General features: G+C 46.4%; 1 protein-coding gene across 1 annotated transcript; it reads left to right on the forward strand.

Moving 5' to 3' along the window:
• Window positions 1–14: 14 nt before the first annotated feature.
• On the forward strand, window positions 15–16,886 carry LOC142557461 (TATA box-binding protein-like 1). Its single transcript, XM_075669325.1, has 5 exons — window positions 15–687; window positions 5,283–5,365; window positions 7,276–7,443; window positions 11,408–11,502; window positions 15,258–16,886. The coding sequence occupies exons 1-5, from the start codon at window positions 355–357 to the stop codon at window positions 15,518–15,520; spliced, it is 942 nt and encodes a 313-aa protein (XP_075525440.1). The 5' UTR covers window positions 15–354; the 3' UTR covers window positions 15,521–16,886.
• The last annotated feature ends 2,619 nt before the right edge of the window (window positions 16,887–19,505 follow it).

Here is a 19,505-nt window from a genome sequence, read left to right on the forward strand (position 1 = left end):
GCACTCTTTTAAATACCCAATCAGAACGCTTCTTGAGCACACCGCTAGCAGACGCGTAGTGAGATTTGTTCAGACTTACGCGCGTGTGTATCGTTTCACGCCGTTTTAACGAGTGTCGGCACGCCGAAAAGGCGTCGTGACGCTTTCAAAGGCTCGCAAATTTGTTCGTTTTCGGGTGGCGGGTGTTCAATTGCCGGGAAACTGTGAGGTGACACCGATTCTTCCGCGTTTGGGCTAGGCCTACGCATAGGCCTAGCGCCCAAACGACAGCTCTCCTGCGCTGACGGGGTCGGTCGCCGGTGCAGAAAAAATAGAAAAATAAGAGTGCTGTGTGTGGTGTGCGGTGGGCGAGCGATGGCCACGCTCAGCCAAGGGAACAACAACTTCGCGTTTCACCAGTTCTCGAAAGACGTGGTCAAGTCGTCCGAGCCGACGGATAACTCTTGTGCCAAGGATCCGTCGACGACGCCGCAGCAGCAACAGCTCGAGCCGGGACAGGATGTGGTCGCGAGCGCGGGGGCGATGGAGCAACCGACCGCTGCCGCCGGCGTCAGCGAGGCCGACTCGAGCCCCGTGATCGACATTGTGATAAACAACGTGGTCTGCAGCTTCAGCGTGCGCTGCCACCTCAACCTGCGCCAGATCGCTTTGACTGCTTCCAACGTGGAGTATCGGCGCGAGAACGGCGTAAGTCATCCGCCCTTTCTGAAGCTTCTTTTTTGCGTTCGTTCTGCAGCCCCCCCTTTGTCCACGGTCGTCTCATACGGGCGGAGTTGTAGGCAGCAGTGTCGCACGCTTGTTTGCTGCGAAGCGTAACGGTGCTGCTACTGCGATTCACTTCCTCTGGTCGACGCCGTCGAGGCAGCCCTTTGTCTAGATGGCGCCGAGAACAAAAATAGCAAAAGCGTAACAAAAAACGGAACCTTGAGAATCGCCGATCTGCACGACACCGCATGTCTGTCATGGCCTGCTCTTTCGAAACTGCGCCCGCCCTCCTTCAGTCTTCGTGCAGTGATGACGACTCGTCATTGTTTCGGCGGCGATCTGCGCGATCCCGATTTTTTTTTTTCTTTTCGTGTGCACGCGCCCGGGGGCCTCGCATTTTAGCCACCCCGCTCGGCTTCCTTTTCGCCTTCCTCTTCTAGCGCTCTTAATTTACTGCGATTGCCCGCGGCCTCATGCACCGGGCATCCATCCTACGTTATTTATCGTCGCTACCGCTCACTCTCTTGGTCTTTTTTTTTTTTTTTCTCCAGCTTTCTTTTTCCCCGTCCTCCCCGCCCATCATCCCGCCGTTTCTAAAAATACGGAAATGCGTCCAACCTATTTCTTTGCCGCGGTTACTGAGAGACGGATGCGGTGCAAGTTAAAAGGCGCCATCCAGTGCGAGGTAAACAGCGGGTCCATTCGGGCCGGCTATCGTTCCTATTTGGGTCTCGTGTTCCATTGTGGGGTGCGCGCACCCTACGCCCACGTCTCGCACCTTGCGGTCTCGATAGGCGCTGCCTCGACGCGCATGTCCCCGTTGCGGCGTCTCGATGTGTCAAGGTGCGTTTTCGTCGCGAGACGTTTTTAAAAGCCAACGACGCGCTGCGTGCTGCAAATACCGAAATGGAAGTTAACACCGCCAGTAATGCACGAAGCAACAATAAAATAATAAAGCCTTGCAGCGTATTACGACGGCGCGATAGAACGCGACGAGCTTTGAAACAGCGTCGATAAAGCAATTAGGACAGTGGCAACAGTCCCGGAGGCCTCCCCAGCGAAATCGCAAAGCAACGCTGGCGCTTTTACGTAATGAGCGATTGGAACGAATGTGGCTGGCGTCTCGAAAAAAAAAAAAGCGCATGTCGCGTCGCAGCTTTTTGTGGCGTTGCCCCATTTCGCTTCGAAATTAGCCAGCCACCCCGAGTGTGTTGTGATGCCGATCTACGAGCGGGCATTGCTCTAGCTCTCCAATCGGGAGAAGCGATTGGAAAACGCAAGGTGTGTCGGCGTGCCCCATAACTGCTTTTCTTTTGTCATCTGAAAGACTCGATTGCGGAAGTCTGGCCTCCTCCAGGCCGCTACCGCGGATTCAGGCGCCGAGCTCAGGTGCGAGCTTCCGAGCCGAATGAGCGTAGTACTGTGCATTCCCGTCTTTGTTCGCTGCTTCCGTTTCTTTCTTTCCTTTTTTTTTTCGCACTCTTACATTTCGCACACGTTCGCGATGGTCTCTCTCTCTCTGCCCCGCCTGTGTTACATCCTACTCGTTTTTGTGAAGAGAGGGTCGGTAAAGGTAAGCGCAAACCCAGGCAGTACACCTCGCCGCCACGCTGACAAAACGCAAGAGGTTGGGGCACTCGTCAGAACTTTGCGGGAGCTCCGAAATTCTCGAAAGACCGATGTACCGCACCGATAATAGCAAATACGTCATCTCGTCTAGCTTGAAAGGTGTCGCTCCGACAGTTGGCGTTCGTTCGTTCGTTTGTTTTTTTTTTTCTCTCTCTTCCGCACGTTGTCTGGATGCCGACGCGGCCGCGTCTTCCGTTTCAACACATTGTATCGAGCGTTTCATCTTCGCTGACCGCCCTCTGCGCTTTGTTCTTGACCGGAAGGCGGTTTGGGCGGTGCGTGGAGCGGCCGCTGAAGATGACGGGGCGGCGGGTGGGTGGGGGGTAGGCAGGTGAGCAAGAAGGCAGCGAGCAAATTGCGTAAGAACATTAATGGCGGCGGCGTTTCCCCCCCAATGAAAAATAAAGACAAAATCTGAAGACGCCGCGGTTCTTGCGGCGGGCTGCAGAAGACTCGAAACATCGTGGTTGAACGTAGAGGTGTCTGGGCTAGGTTAGAAGACCGAAGGTGGCGTTTATTTGGGGGCGAGGGGGGGGGGGGGGGTGGCATGGCGTTGAATACGTCCCGGGTGAAACGGTTGGCTTCGCTAGCGTAGCATCACCTCGCCGGTGCGATGACCTCGAACTCCTCGCGGGGAGATGGGGGGGGGGGGGGAGGGAGTAAAATCTTCCGCCCCCGGCCTTCCGTTTTTCATCGGGCATGCCTTGTGTCCGGCGTACCGACCTGTCGATACACATTCTGTCTTGTTAACGTTAAAGATCCTTTCCGGAATATGCACGTACAAAGTTAGATTAAAATGCGGTCAGTGTCTGGGAAGCCCCAGGGTTCCGAGACAGCATTGATATGTGTAAACATCGGTTCAATACACGTAAACAATATTTAGAAGATTGGCAACCCGTAAAGCACGCTGAACGATGTGCATGGCCCCGGGGTGGTGGAATCATGCGCTTAAAGCATTGTAAATATTAATGACATTAAAAATCGTCAATGCCGGAGTGTGATGACAATGGCCACCGCGCCGTTTGAAATGGGAATTCACTTTATCGTATTCGCCCAAGTTTTTGGATCTGTAACCGACTTGTTTGTAAAGTATACAGTTAGAAAACATAGGGTAGTGCGCATTCTTACTTTATTGCTGTTGTAAAACCATGTCCGCGTATTAGACGTTGCATAAAACCGCGATAGTGCTGTATTACTTGTTGGATGTGTGGTCAAACTTCGTTTAAACACACACAGAAACACGTCTGTCGTCATTTTGCGACGTGCGTGAAAGCCGTTTAGTGAAATGGTTGACGAAGTTGTTTAGATTGCGTCGTAAGGATTCGTCACAAAGTTTGCCCGAGAACAATTCAAGTATATAAAGGTTACCGGCGCTTCCAAATGATTTGTATTTATCGCTAAGTTGTTCCCACGAAGGAAAAAAAGAAAGACACTGTTCGGCATCGACGGTTTTCGATGCGCACGAACGGACTTTGATCAAAGTCAATGACCACTGAAGGCGCGCTCGTAATATCGGTGTGAGCCTGACTGGCGATCCGCGGAAATCGCCGGACACATGTTCAATGAGCGCCTGATTAGACGCACCGTCGCCGACGTTGCCTGTCGTGTGAACATTACTACCCACTGATCGGCGCGCCTTTTTAATTTTGTTCGTTTTATTGTGGCGGCAGACGTGCGATCATTTGTAACTTGCGGTAAGGAAACGAAGCCATGTGAAACGTTGTAGTTGGAAAATGGAGGGGCGGGGGGGGGGGGGGGGTTGTGCTACACAGATCAAATCTGTTAGTAGCCAGTCTGTCGTTATTGCAAAGCAGTTTGCAACGGGTCATGCCCGCAATGTTAGGGGAAGCCATGTTAAGAAATATGGCACGAATGACTACATTCTCTCCTGCCCTCTTGTGCATCCTGCATAGCACATTTATCGACCTAGTGGGCTTACTTTATTTTAAAAATAATATATTGTGTGCTTGAAAGATATGGTTGATTTTGTGACTACTGGAGGTGACCGCCATAATTTGCAAACCGATTTGCGACGGCTGTGTTAGTACACTACTTGGCTTGATGTTCTGAAGTACTCTGCTGCTCCAGACTTTTCTCAAATATCTTGCCATCCATGTGCGAGGCAGTGACAGCTATGGCTCGCTTTGCCAAACAGAAAGACTTCTCCATTGTCTGCCGTTGATTTCCCGTTGTGCAACGTCGACTGAATGGAAGCTTGATCATGGAAGAATTGCCTATGTGCAATGCGTGAGCCCTTCTCTGGAACATGCGGCTGCTCCTTGTCACTGATTGGCTGATATGAGCCTTAGTGTAGGCTGCATTGCAGGTAGTTGGTGAGACGAACTATAGTTGTAGCCACTAGTCGCGGGCTACAAGAGACCATTTAACTCCAAATATCCAAAATCTTGTGTACTGCTCACAACCGATAGACTATGTGCAACCCTGCAAGTGCACTTCACACACCTCGTTTGACATAACCAAATTGGCGAACCTCGGGCTAGAATCGTAATGCAGGCTAGTGACAAATGCGGGATAGTGCTAGTGCGGGCTAGCTTCTGCTTTCAGCTTTCTTCTCTTGTATCCTTGTGTCATTCCTGTTTACAGAACTGCCACAACTAAATTTGCTTTAAGTCATCACAGAAGCTTTCACAAAGTTCTCAGAACCTGTGCTTCAGTGTCATGCACATATTTTTTTTTTTTTTCACTTTGTCCTGCAGTCTAAAGGAAAGTGTGTGGCCTTAATTGATAGGGAGAAGTGCACGACTCGGTATGTGCTGTAGATTCTAGAGCGGCACAAAAACTGGGGGTATAGGCGGTAATAGTGTACTTTCTGGGTAACCTGCAGGTAGTTGCGTGTAAGTTTGCGTATTTCAGTGCCAATTTGAATGTTTGATAAATGTTCTACCACCAAGTTGAAAAATAAGAAATGCGCTTTTGCTTTTCAACAGATGCTGACAATGAAGATTAGGACTCCTTACACAACTGCCAGCATGTGGTCCTCGGGCAAAATCACCTGCACTGGGGCCACCAGGTAAGCTGCGGCTCGTCGCTGTGGCCCACATCATAATCTCATCAACATAATACATGATGTTGCATATCATCATCATAATATGTGATGTTGCTTTCACACCCACGTGGTTGGATGCTCTTACACTAATCTTGATTTGTGGCTTTTGCGGTGAAGTAGAAATGAACTGTGAAAGGTCACATTCCAAATTTCAGTCGTTGTTTAGGCGTCGAAAACATTGATTGCAACATAGAAAAAAAGAAAAGACGTGACAAATACTTATTTTTATGACCTACCGAGAAAAGTGGTGCGTAATTCCTTGTATGGATGTAGTTACGCGTCATGTTGGAGAATCGCTAGTGTGGCGAAAGTTTTGCCATTACACAATGCTTACTGCCATGCCGACTACATCGCAGAACCTTTGAGTGATGATAAAGCGTGTACCTGTAGTATATATTGTACAGTTGAATGCCTCTAGGACAAAATGATGTGCCTAACGGAGGACTCCGCCTGTCCCAGACAAATTCATATCGTTTATTTATATACATATCGTGAATGCCCCTACAGTGAAAACCACTGCAGCACATTTGCCTGTACAATGACAGAATTTGGGTGCCCCTGGGTGGCCGATTTGTTGCAGTGCAATGAACGCATGTGGCGGTGCTACTTAAGTGCAGTGATCACAGGGGAGTAATGGTTGTCACAATAAATATAGCCCGGGAGGGTCCGGACGTCGCAGCAGCATAGTACAACGTAATAGTTAGGTGCGGCAAGCACAGGGGAGTAACAGTTGTCACAATAAATATAGCCCAGGAGGGTCCGTACGTCGCAGCAGCATGGTACGACATAACAGTTCTGCAGAAACCTGCAAGGTGAAGAGAAGTAATTAATAAAGGAAAAATGAGACATCCACCCAATTGTAGCAATTGCCACAAAGGAAACCCATACGGGTTCCTCGAAAGAAAAGCATTGCTGTTGAAGAAAAATTCGTTCTGGTCCAGAACTCGAGGAACCTATATGGGTGTGTAAACCTGTCTCATTTTCCCTTTATTAAGTAGCATAGCAGTTGAGCAGTTCTCCATCAATGAAAGGTTGTAAATTATCTGTGCTTTTGTGAATGGCCACAGACAGGCAAAACATCGTAAGCTCTTTATCTCCTGTCCCAAAGTTCATAATGCGGTCATTGGATAGCGGCACCAATTTTATCACCTTTTGCAGTGCTGGACAAAAGCTTATAAATCACCATAGAAGCTGTTTATTGCCTGTTCAAAGTTTTTAGCAGACAATATAGATAGTGTCAAAATCATCACCTTTTGCAATACTCAAAGGGGTGAGAGCCTTATGACCTGCTGATAAGCATGAAATCCTAATCATATGTGACAGATGCAGCACCTGCTCAATGACGATTCGGTTACAAGATTGCAGTGGGTGGCAGGAGCGCATTTTTTTAGGGCTTCAAGGCGAGAGAGTGGGACACAAATTAGTGATGCCGTCATGCATATTAGAAGGAGGACCACACTGTTAACTGATTGCCAATGAGCTCTGGACCTGTAAAGTTAGCAAACTTTATCTAAAGGGGACTTGCAAACATATTTTCTTGAGAACTGAGAACACACTTGAATGAGGGCAACACCTCTCGATAAATATATTCCTGAAGAAAATTTTGAAGAGGAACTAATAATAACGGATGTATAATGAATGCTCTGTTTATTTTACCTATTCCTGCCTGACACAATATTTCCATAGCCTACCTTGGTACTGTTTACTTATATTTATTTTTTTAAGAAACACTGTTAAAGAAAGTTCCCAGTGACCATCAATTAACAGGTCAGCGAACATCTTCATCAACAATTGGCATTATATGCATACATGTTTGCTTCCATATTTCCTTCGGGAGCGTTCATTCCGTTGCCCTTTGTGTGTGCGTGTTTCAGTGAGGAAACTGCCAAGTTAGCAGCAAGACGGTACGCGCGCATCCTCCAGAAGCTGGGCTTCCGGGTCAAGTTCATGAACTACAGAGTGGTGAACGTCCTAGGCACCTGCACCATGCCATTTGCCATCAAACTCATTCCATTCTCTCAAAATAACCGGGCTCTTGCCAGGTAAGCCGTCTCGAACCTTGAAGGTGTCCTAATGCTATAAGTGATGCAGTTGGAACTCCTTGATGAATATACCCCGAGACAACAGATATGTTTATATTTTTGTATCTCCAGCGAATGCCTATAGGATTCAATGCAGGTCGTGTTTTTTGACAACAAAACATAACTACACTGCATTCCTGCATTAAAAGAGTAATGACATGAACATTTTGTGCCTGGCCAAATTTTTTGATGTTTTTCAAGTAGCTCATGACTTTGTAAAACAGTATGAAGCCTTAATTTCTTGATGGTGCCACAACTAGTCCTTACCCCACAGGGGCGTCTGCGTCAGCAGGCATTTGGTGTGTTGCGACACCTCGTACCCGAGCACACGAGGGTTGGCCCCTCCCGCGTGTAGCCATGTGCAGCTTAGCCATGTCTGGGGAAAGGGGGATCCTGGGGGTTGAGTTCACTCGATGCAGGATATCTGAAAATCAACATCAGACCGTACATAACCAACCCAAGGCGGTGTTTCAAGTGCCAGAGGTTCGGGCATGCATCTCAATCATGCAGAGGAAAGGAGACATGCGCGAAGTGTAGTGCCAACGACCATCCATCTGACAACTGCAATGCTCCCGCACAATGTGTCAATTGCAAGAGCAATCATCCTGCTTACTCGCGGAGCCGCCCTTGCTGGAAAAGAGAAAAAGAAATAATTGCAATCACAGTAAAGGAAAAGATTTCATTCTACGAAGCGAGGAAAAGGCTAGGGCACTTACCTCAAGCAAGCTATGCCAGTGTGATGCGGCAGGGGGCAGTGTCACACCGGCCTCAGGAATCTACAGGGTCCACATCTGGTACCCCTGTAGAAACCCCAACCGCCCCCTTGGTGGCTGCAGCCAGTGCTGCTCCATCAGCAGCGAAGACGGCCCAGCAGACCACAGTGCCGCAGGGCCCTAGGTTGAACCGTACCCCATGGCCTGAGACGCGCGTCTCGGCGCCTGGCTCTCGATCGTCCAGTGCCTTGGAAAAGGCGATGGAGGTCGATCCGAAAACCCCGGCGTCATTGACGCCAAAAGACCCGCGTTCCTTGGAGCGCTTACAGAAGGATAAGCATATTATACCTTCGCTGAGAAAAGGAAAGGTAACCAGAACGGTTACCGCCTTTCATAAGAGTAATCAGCTTTTAAATACATGTCACCTACAACTCGTAAGCTCACACACACACAAGTAATTTTTTTTTTCCAATCCCAATAACATGGCTTTCATCATTCATTGGAATTGCAGAGGCCTAATTCACAATCTAGGTGACATCAAAGACATTATAAATAAGTTATCACCAGTGGCATTCTGCCTTCAAGAAACGAACCTAGGACCAAAGCATACAAATTTTCTCAAAGGCTTTACAGTCATAAGAAAGGACCGCGAGCACTCCAGTCGTCTATCAGGAGGTGTCGCTATTGTTGTTCAAGGCGGCATCCCTACACGGAACGTTTCACTAAATACTGCGTTTGAGGCAGTAGCTGTCACCGCTTTAACTTTTAAGACTGTCACCATCTGTTCATTGTACATCCCTCCACATACCCATTTCACAACTCGAGACATGGAAAATTTAATTAGCCAGCTGCCGGAGCCTTTTGTTTTAGTTGGAGATTTTAATGCTCATTGCACTCTTTGGGGCAGCGATAAGAATGACCAAAGAGGACAACTTATTGAAGATTTTATTTGAACAAACAACATCCGTCTTTTAAATTCAGGTGCACCAACTCATTTTTCACCGAGTTCACGTACTTTTAGTTGCATTGATTTAGCATTTTGCTCTCCGGATATCTTTAGCGATATTAAATGGGGCGTACTGGAGAATCCGTATGGCAGTGATCATTTATCTGCTTTAATCCATCTTACATCAACACTACCCATTATATCCCACAAACCACGCCACTGGAAGTTACAAATGGCCGACTGGGCTGTTTTTACGGAAAGTGCCAGGCTGGAGGAACTTTTAACAGACCTAAGCATTGAGGAAAATAATGAAAAGTTTTCCAATTGCATAATTTCTGCAGCTGAAAAGGCCATTCCGCAATCCTCTGGTGTGGTTCGGAAAAACCTGAATCCTTGGTGGACATGTGAATGCACCGTAGCAGAAAAGCAGCAAAACAAGGCCTGGGGAATTTTACGCAGATACCCAACACAAAACAACTTTCTCAATTTCAAACAAGCCAAAGCGAAAGCCCAATTTATTCGGAGACAGGCGGAAAAATTGTCTTGGCAGAAATCTGTATCTACAATTAATAGCACCGTCACATCCAAAAGGATGTGGGACCAGGTCACGAAATTTAAGGGGGACTACTCGCCATACACTATACCCATACTCACACCTTCAGGCACTCGGACAACACTACAAGAACAAGCGAATATACTTGGAGAACATTTCTGTAACGCCTCTAGCTCGGCTAATTATACAAACAGGTTCTTAAAATACAAACTGTCAGCAGAAAAAGAGAAACTACCAACTACTTGTACGTCAAGGGACAAATGCAACGCTCCATTTACGTTACAAGAGCTTAACAGGGTTCTCTGTACTGGCAAGAACACTGCAGTTGGTCCTGACCGGATCCATTATTCCATGCTTGCACACCTGTCCCCAGCATCCGTAGATGCTCTCCTTAAATTTTTTAACAAAATATTTGAATCCGGAAGCATGCCAAAAAGTTGGAAAAACGCAATAGTTGTGCCTTTTTTAAAAACAGGTAAATCCCCCCACATCTCCAAGCAGCTTTCGACCCATTGCCCTGACAAGCTGTTTGGCGAAAACATATGAAAGTATCGTAAATGCCAGATTAACTTTCACGCTTCATATACGGAACTCCATTGATTCTCATCAGTGCGGCTATAAAAAAGGGTGTTCAACGACAGACCACCTCGTCCGACTTGAACACGAAATGCGTGAGGCATTCGTACACAAACAGCACTGCCTGGCAGTGTTCTTCGATTTAGAAAAAGCGTATGACACCACATGGAGGTTTGGAATCTTACGTGACCTCGCCGCATTAGGAATCCGTGGCGAAATGCTAAACTGTATCGCAGATTTTATGTCCAACGGAACATTCCAAATCCGTCTAGGCACTGCGCTCTCGTGCACGTTTATCCAAGAAAATGGTGTGCCACAAGGTTGCGTACTTAGCACAACACTCTTTATAGTAAAAGTGAACTCTATCAACAAAGTCATTCCCACCTCTGTTATGCACTCCATATACGTTGATGACCTGCAAATAGCGTGCCGCACCTCAAACTTACGAACATGTGAAAGGCAGCTTCAGATAACAATAAATAAACTAATGGAGTGGGCTGAGAAAAATGACTTCCGCTTCTCTACTCAAAAAACTGTTACAGTGCTATTTTCGCAAAAACGAGGGTTGTACTTAGACCCGGATTTAAAATTGAATGATGTTGCACTGCCGGTAAAACAAGAATATAAATTCTTGGGAGTAATCTTTGACAAAAAACTAAACTTCCTTGCCCACATTAAAGCACTAAAGAAACTTGCTGCTGCTTGATCCATTGATAAAATCCGCCGCAGACGCAGCGGAATCGCAAGATTTCGAAGTGCGTGCCCAACTTCCGGAGGCGGCCATTTTTGCTTTCTACTTTGACAGTAGCCGAACTTCGGAGCGCCTTCAGAAATCACCGCCAAGCGGGGAAAAAAGCAAACTGCTTGGGAAACAAAAATATAGTTCTCCTTCACGTCCAATGGTGCAGTGTGTCTATGAGTGCCTCGGAAGTTCTTGAAAGCGGCGTTTCAAACCATTGATAGCAGGCTAACAATGCCCAATCGGCGCAGTAGGGAAAGAGTGAAAACCTGTTTGGACCTTCCTAGGCAGTTCTCTGACAGATTACCTTGAAACGGTCTGCATCACTTGTCTTATTATTTCGGGCTGTCGGACGATTCTTAATGTAAGTGCTTTCTTTTTCCCCCTCTATTGTGTAGCTACGAGCCAGAGTTACATCCCGGTGTCACGTACAAGATCAAAGATCTGAAGGCCACCCTGAAAATCTTCTCCACGGGCAGCATCACAGTCACAGGTAGGCTGGCGTCTATGCACTTGTCTCCATGCAATGCAGCCAAAGGCAATGGCTTGTGTTGGCCAATTTGTAATGAGAGCTGTGGGAACATTCCAGAGAAGAGAACAGAGTTTGCCCATTGTGTGCCACTAATCCTTCCGTAAATCTTCCATTCAGTCATTATTGCATGGAGGGCAATTAGCAGTGGAGAACCTTGTAGGCAACTTAAATACTCTACTTGAAATACTGTACCATAAATACTTTCCTAGGTAACTTGGTATACTTGGTACTCAACTCTTTCCCTGCCGTGGGGAAAATGTGTGTTTTGTGGGTTACGCCATATTTTTTTTTTTTTTCTGAAGGAACTACTGCAGTCAATATCTTATGTAATACATAAATAAAAGGCAGTATGAATGCACTTCTTGCACATAAAGGTTTTATGGAAGAGGTGCATGTCATAAAAAATATACTATGTAACTTGCCAGAATCAAGATTGTAGGATAAAATTGAACAAAGTTTGTAAAGACACGCTTGTATTCACTAAGAAATCTAAAAAAAAAATTGAGATTGAGATGTACAAAATGTATTGCTGTCTAAAAGGCACTATCTCAAAAAAAAAAAAAAAAACTCATTGAACAGGTATTGCACTACAAAAATTTTAACTGCAAGCATTACAGTTGGGCGTGCCGGACTACGGCCACCGATTTTCCGGGCTGGCTTGAGTCGTCATGGCTCTCAGAGTCAAAGTCTGATGAAAAGGCAGCATCCTCAGGCTTGCTGCTGCTCAATCCATCAATAAAACCAGCTGTAGACGCAGCGGAATTGCGATATCTACGATATTTCTATGTGCGTGCACTGCCACCGGAGGTGGCCATTTTTGATTCCTACTTTGACAATCACGAAGCTTCGGAGCGTGTCCAAAAATTAATGCCTGGCAGGAAGAAAGCGAACTCCTTAGGAAATAATGTAGGTAGTTCTCCTCCTTCACGTCTGATGCTGCAGAGTGTCTGTGAGCGGGGCGGAAGGTCTCGAAATTGCCATTTCAAATGATTGCTAGTGGGAAGCCATTTTTGCTTTTCACTTTCACGATTGCGAAAACTTCGGAGCATGTTTGAAAATCGCTGGATAGCGGGGAAAAAAGGTGAACTGCTTAGAAAAAAAAAGTTCTCCTTCACATTCACATTCCTGCACAGCGTGTCCGTGAGAGGCGAGGAAGGTCTCAAAAGCGGCGTTTCAAACCATATACTGTACTTTAGGCACCTATAAGGCTCAAAGAGTAACTTTCTCTGTGCATCTGAGTATGAGTTATGATGTTATAAGGGACGCAGCCCACTAAACCCCCATTTTGTGAACTTCGTTTTATTTTCTCAGTAAAAAATGAATTGGGAAAGTTGTGTAGGTTACCAGATTTATCTGAAGTTTAGTGTGAGTAGACACCACGAGAAAGGTCGTGAAAGTGGTGACAAACAAGCACCATCTCAGGATTCTTTGGTTTCGTGGTGTGCCTTTTTTCATTGAATATTGGTTTGCATGCAGAAAAGGAATGCCCAACATCCACCGAAGTTAGCAGCACATATTTGTACTTGGGAATGTTCACTGATCCAGTGTCCTCTGAAAGAATGTTCCGCAGAATGTTTTCCAGTAGAACCTGGGACAGTTCTTCCAGCACCAAAAACCCAGGATTTTTGTTTGAGGCAGATGCAAGGTTCTAACTAAATTTATCAGCACACGGCTCATTTCCTGAACGTCCAAAGAGGACTTCACATTCCGGGTCACTTGCTCCGAAAAATTCAAGTTTCTCGATCATGTTGGCTAAGAATGGAAAGTGAGCGCGCAAGTACACTAAGTCACCTTCAAGTGTATTTTTATGTAGCACTGTTTGGGCCCTTCTCACAGCAATGCTCTTGTTTTTTGCAAAGCTAGCCTTTACACTGGCAAAGCGTTTGTGGTAACAATCAGCTGCCTTCACCCAAGTTCGCTAGCAGGTGATAACATCCTAAACAAAGTAAAGCTAGAATGAAATGCAAATAGAAAGGCATTCTTAGACTGAAATTTTGATGTAGGCTCCAACATCCAAGTAGGCATATGTGTGCACAGTAAAAGTGCCATTAAAATGCTTCTAGACCCATAATTTGTGCTTATACATTACTAAATAGGCATGATAAGGACGGTAGTGGAACAGCTGTGTCAAGTGCGCTATAGTGCGCCAAGAGCAATTCTCCGAGTCATCCTGCTACAAACCAGCATTTTAGTGGAAAGTTGCGGCGAGCCTGCTGCCGAAGAAAGCATAAGCATGCTATCATCATCATGGAAGTCAGTGGAACGACCATAGGCGATGGATATAGTCTATTTCGTTCTTCCTCCATCGCTGCTTTTGCCAGTTTTTTCGCTTTTGTTGCATTTTGCTTCAGCTTAGGTTGCAATGTACTGCCACTGTGTGGTTGTTGCTTGTTTGTGCCTCTTGTGCTGCAGTTGGGCACTCCTTGTACTGCTGTGGCACGGAGTTCGCTCTAGGAGGCTGCCAAATCAGAAAAGAAGCCTTGGAGAATATAAGGTCGCACATTGGGTGGCATGGTTGTTGAGTCAGTGGCACTTCGTAAATACCTCGTAATACCTCAACCGCTGAATTTGCACGTTAGGGGGACTTGCAATACTGCACAAGCAGAAGAACAGATTCCATGGTTGTCATTTAAACAGCTCTCACGTGATCCAAGGCACAGTTCTGCCAGAGAGATTTCGCATGTTAGCTCTAAAGAAAACTGTCCTAAACTGTAACTTCGGTTTAGTAGCCCACTTGCAAGGGTGTTGTCTGCTTTGCATGCCCTTATTCCACAATATGTTTTAGTACACTTAGCACGTCCTAGGATACCACCACTTCGTCACAGTCCACAGTAAGGACTGTGATATAAGGGGGTAGTCATTTTTAATGTTTACTGCTTTCACATGCATTGCCCACTGTAAAATCCCCTTATAACGTAGCTTGCAATCGCGTTCATAAACCTGCTCCAAAAGCTGCTCCGAAATGGGTTAGGCCGGTAGCATCACTGTAATTGGTTCAAAGTAGAAAATAATGTGCATGCAAACTCAACGCACGCCCGACTTGCTTCAGACTCCGGAAATCGGAAACGGGTAAACCTTCAGAGTTCATCTGCACAAAATAATAATTTATTTACATTTAATGTTCACCGTCATCACTGTTGACAGCTCTTTAATCACTATGGGCCATAACATGTCATCAAAGTGGTTCTTTCTTTACATTGGATCTTCCGCGTTTCTGCGGAACGTCAACTTCGCTGTCAACTTACAATGAGAACTTCGCTGTCACTGTAAACTGGATATTACCCATGCCTAATCTAGCCACCACTTCACCAGTTCGTTCCGGACGCACATGCGTTGCAGAAGTTCAAAAGCATCTGATGTGGCTCCATTTCTGCAAACTTAGCATGTCGATTGCCACTAGCTTAGTAAAATAACTTACGTAGTGAAAGTGGCCTCTTTAATACCACCCAACACAAAAATTTGTCCTCTCACCATCATTTAACGGCAATAGCAGTTGTCTCTGAAGTAGGATGTTGCAGTAGAATAGTGGCTCTGACAGTAGGATATTGCCGATGTCCTGAACACGGCTTCAATTTCTTACTGGTGCACAGGCAAATCTCAATCTCCCACTTTTTTTTTTTAAGGTGTATGTTAAAATCGGGGTAAATATTACATTTGCAGTCTAGGTTGAGCGTGGAAACTTCGTGACAAACCTCTGTATCTCATGCTCTCTGCAGCACCCAGTGTGGCCAATGTCCAGCACGCCATTGAACAGATTTTCCCGCTTGTCTACGAGTTCCGAAAGGAGCGAGGACCCGAAGACGTGGCGCGCATGGCCCTGCGTGCTCAGCGCAACGCCAACAACCGGCCACAGCCACGAAACCACCAAGCGAATGCCATAGCTGCCATTGAGGAGGACTACGACTCCCTTGAAGATGAGGAGGAGCTAGACGAGGAGGAACTGATGGACTACCCCAATTCCGACGAGAGCTGGGACTAAGGACAGACGACGAAGCACGGGTGTTTTTGTAGTAGCTTTTTTCTTCAGCGCCACCGACTCCCCCGTCAACGTCGAACCGACGTTCTCGCAGCGGAACCGCCGAAGTCGCTACGGAGCAGGCCGCCGCAGCGTGCCTGTCGACGACCTCTTCCCTCGAGCATGCGCGGCTTGTCTCGTGGCAGCTCTCTAGTCGTCACAAAACATGCGTGGGATGTGGCGGTGCACCACAACATGTTTCTCTGGACTTCTGGGGGGGGTAGGGGTTAAAAAGAACGAGTCTAAAAGAGCGTATTTTGGGTGGCGGAGGGTGCTCCGTTGTCCTCCGCTTCCTCTGCCTGCACTAGTGCAGTGCGTGTCCGAGCTGCCTTTTTTTGCGGAGCGTAGAAGGTGGCTCTTTTGCCCGTCCTTCTAGTCCGGCACTTCCTTCCTTCACCTCAAAGAAGCAAGGTTACACGAGTGTGTTTCTTAGTTGAGATAGGCTCGTATCTTCCACGTACAACATGTCCATCGTCCCCGACCCTCCTGTTCGTGTGTGTGTTACCTAGGCCTTGAGACTGTCTGCCCAGCTATGTTGCCATGCTCCCACAGCCCCAAGGTTTTCCTTGTCTTTCTTTTTTTTTTTTTGCTCTCTTCCTTATGTTCTAAGCATTAGGAAGCATTTTTGTTGAGTGACCATTCTAGCAGGGAACCCCGTTCTCATTGTTGAAAGGAGAGATGTATCTTTGTCAGTAGCATCGGAACAAAGTGTCACTGAGAATATGTGCTTGTGCTTGCACAACTGTCGCCTTGACCCTGCCCCCCCCCCTTCCCCATCCAACCTTGACCCAGAGCCCCACCCCTACCCGCAAGGAGCTAGTGGTTCCCCAAAACACCTGAACCAAAGTCATCTCAAGCCCGTGCATGCTGATGGGCTGAACGCGCGGCATCTGGTCTTAAAAATAATAATAAATTAAGAAACGCCATGGCGAGCGGTTCAGTCCGACGTCAGTTGCAGGTAGAGCAATAATTTGATTTGTTGCTACAACTGAGGGCCTCATTATTTTGCCGCCATCTAGAGGGAAATACGCCTCGGGTGTGGATTTCTTTTTTTTTTTCCCCAGAAGAGGACGTTGTGTTCACGTGCCCACTACAGACTCTTGAATGAGCAAACTGGAACTGCTTTCTGCATTTTAATGTGGGTGTTCTGCTATGACAGGCGTGGAAAGCTTAATTCTTTTTTTTTTACATATAGCAGTTGCCATCTTTTGCTTGTGGGTGCATTAGTGCTGTGAATGCATGTGGCGGTTGCATGGACGTAGTATGAGTCTTTTTTTTAATTTGAGTGTCGGACCTTGTGAAATAAACATGCCTTTTTTTTTACCATGAATGAGCTCGGTTACTAGAACCCACGATGCTTTCCTAAAAAGATGGCCATCATGTGGGTGCTCAAACACAGTTGTTACTGGGACTTGCCATGGACTTAGGCTCATTTTATTGCAGTCTACTGATAAGCAGGAGAATTCATGTATTTGTCTGCAGAAAGACCATAGATAATACAACAGAACAGTAATTTATGGCTCGAGTGCCCAAAGGTTACCATTTTGTTGTTTTAGCATTTGTGAGTGGTTGCTGGCATTATGTTGCGCCACTATGCCATACCATACTTAGTTACTTAAGGTTTCTTCTGTGTCGAAGAATTACGGCCAAGAATGCACTTTTGTAGCGATTTCCTTTTGTGATGCTATCCCTTTCCCCGCTTTGCCTGTGGTCAGAGTGACATTCTGCCCACATTATCACTGGGACGCGCCGGCCATGAATGGTAGGTGATAGGAATTGCATAGAATCTAGCTGAATAGACTGAGAGGCTGGCCTGAGCTATAACTTGCCCTGGTCTGCTACTCTATACTGGGGAAAAGGGACGGGGAGGAAAAGGGATAATCACGATACGAGGAATAGGTGCACATATACAACTTGACAGCATTGCGGCATCTCTAAAACCATGCGTCCAGCCCAGTGGCTTGTAGAAAGGCTGTAGCGGCACTTGTTATCAGGGCTGTGCTGCTTGCATTAGGCCAAAGACATAAAAGAAAAACTTGTCTGATAGCGACCTCTTATCGACGTTTGCAATGGAAGAGACTATTGTTCGTGCACGTACGAGGGACAAACGCAAAATATACGAGGTGTGACACAAAAGAAACGAGACTAAGTGTGTAGCTCGAAAAAAGAGTGGAGTTGGCAACAACTGTTTTGCTGACGTAATTCCATACACCTCCTCTATTCATGCGTCCAGTTTCGACGAAACCGATCATGCCATTTGCGAGTGCTGCGTCATTGAGTGAACATGTGCAACTGCATTCTGCCGGAAAAATGTCTGATGTAAAAACCGAACAGCGAATCAACATCAAGTGTCTTGTGAAACTTACGAAATCAGCCACGGAAACATTTCAAATAATAACCGAGGCTTATTGAGATGTAACTTTGTCTTGTGCACGTGTGTTTGAATGGCATAAGCGGTTTTCAGGGGGAAGGGACAGTGTGGAAGATGAACGTGCTGGGCGCCCAAGGTCAGCGATTACAGACCAAAACATTGCCAAAGTTCGTGATGTGATCAGTGGTGACCAAAGATTAAGCGTTCGTGCAGTGGCGGAGCCGGTTCACTTGGATAGGGAAGCTGTTCGACGCATTTTAACGGACGAGTTACACATGAAGATTTGTGCGAAGGTTGTTCCAAAATTTCTGTCCGTTGACCAAAAACAGTGCAGTAAAGACGTGTGTGTGGACATGTTAGAACGAGCCAAATTTGTTGGAATCTGTTGTAACATGTGATGAGACGTATTTTTATCTATGACTCAGAAAGTAAGTGCCAGTCAATGCAGTGGAAGTCTCCAGGATCCCCAAGACCCAATAAAGCACGCACGTCAAAATCAAAATTCAAGGCAATGTTAATTGTCTTCGACATTAATGGAGTTGTAATGATTGAGTGGGTTCCCAATGGTCAGACTGTTAATCAACACTACTACATTGAAGTACTAAAAAGACTTCGTGAAAAAATTAGGAAAAAAGGTCACAGCTGTGGAGTGATGGATGGCTGTTGCACCAGGACAAGGCACCCTCTCATATGGCCCTATCTGTCAAGCAGTTTCTGACCAGCAAAAACGTTACTGTGATAGGGCATCCTCCTTATTCACCTGATTTGGCTCCATGCGACTTTGTTTTACTTCCTAAAGTTAAATCTTGCTTAAAGGGAACCCATTTTACCTCAGTTGAAGAGGTTCACGCAAAAACGGAGAATCTCCTGAAGGGCCTTCCAAAAACCTCGTTCCAGAACTGTTGCCAGCAATGGCAGCACCGAATGCAGAAGTGTGTGAATGCTGAAGGGGACTACTTTGAAGGTGATAATGTGACAGAGAACTAATTCAGTAAGTGCGATAAGTTATAGGACCAGTCTCATTTTTTTTTTTTTTTTTTGTGTCGCACCTCGTATGATCGAGTACCTGACAGTATTCAGTCTGGGCTACTATTTCTGCAACCTATCAGATGTCTGTAACACTGGGTGAATGCGACACCAAGGCGAATCTGGTGCACCATGCTTGTTTGGCTTTTTTTGAGCCTGTGAGGCATACGAAATTTCATTTCATGATCCCATTTATGCACTTGCTTGTATCGTCGATCTGGTTGGGCCCAGTATTCCAGCATATGGTTGGGTATTATGCAACGAAGTAGGGCGTTTGTGTCCGTTCGCGAGAACGGAATGCGTACTTCAGAAGTATTATTTAAAGCAGTTTTCGCTTCAGCGTCTGCCTGTTTGTTCCCTATCATGCCACGGTGTGAAGGTATCCACTGAAAGGTGACATTGTGGCCATTTCTATTTGCGTAGTCGAAATGCTCTGTAATTTCTGTAGCCATTGAGTAATACAGACCCTGTCTGAGGACACAGTTAATTGTTTCAAGAGCTGGCTTGGAATCGCAGAATATTGTCCATGCGTGAGGAGGCTCCTCGGTGAGA

Source organism: Dermacentor variabilis, chromosome 9 (genome assembly GCF_050947875.1).
Source record: "Dermacentor variabilis isolate Ectoservices chromosome 9, ASM5094787v1, whole genome shotgun sequence".
In the NCBI taxonomy this organism is placed as follows: domain Eukaryota; kingdom Metazoa; phylum Arthropoda; class Arachnida; order Ixodida; family Ixodidae; genus Dermacentor; species Dermacentor variabilis.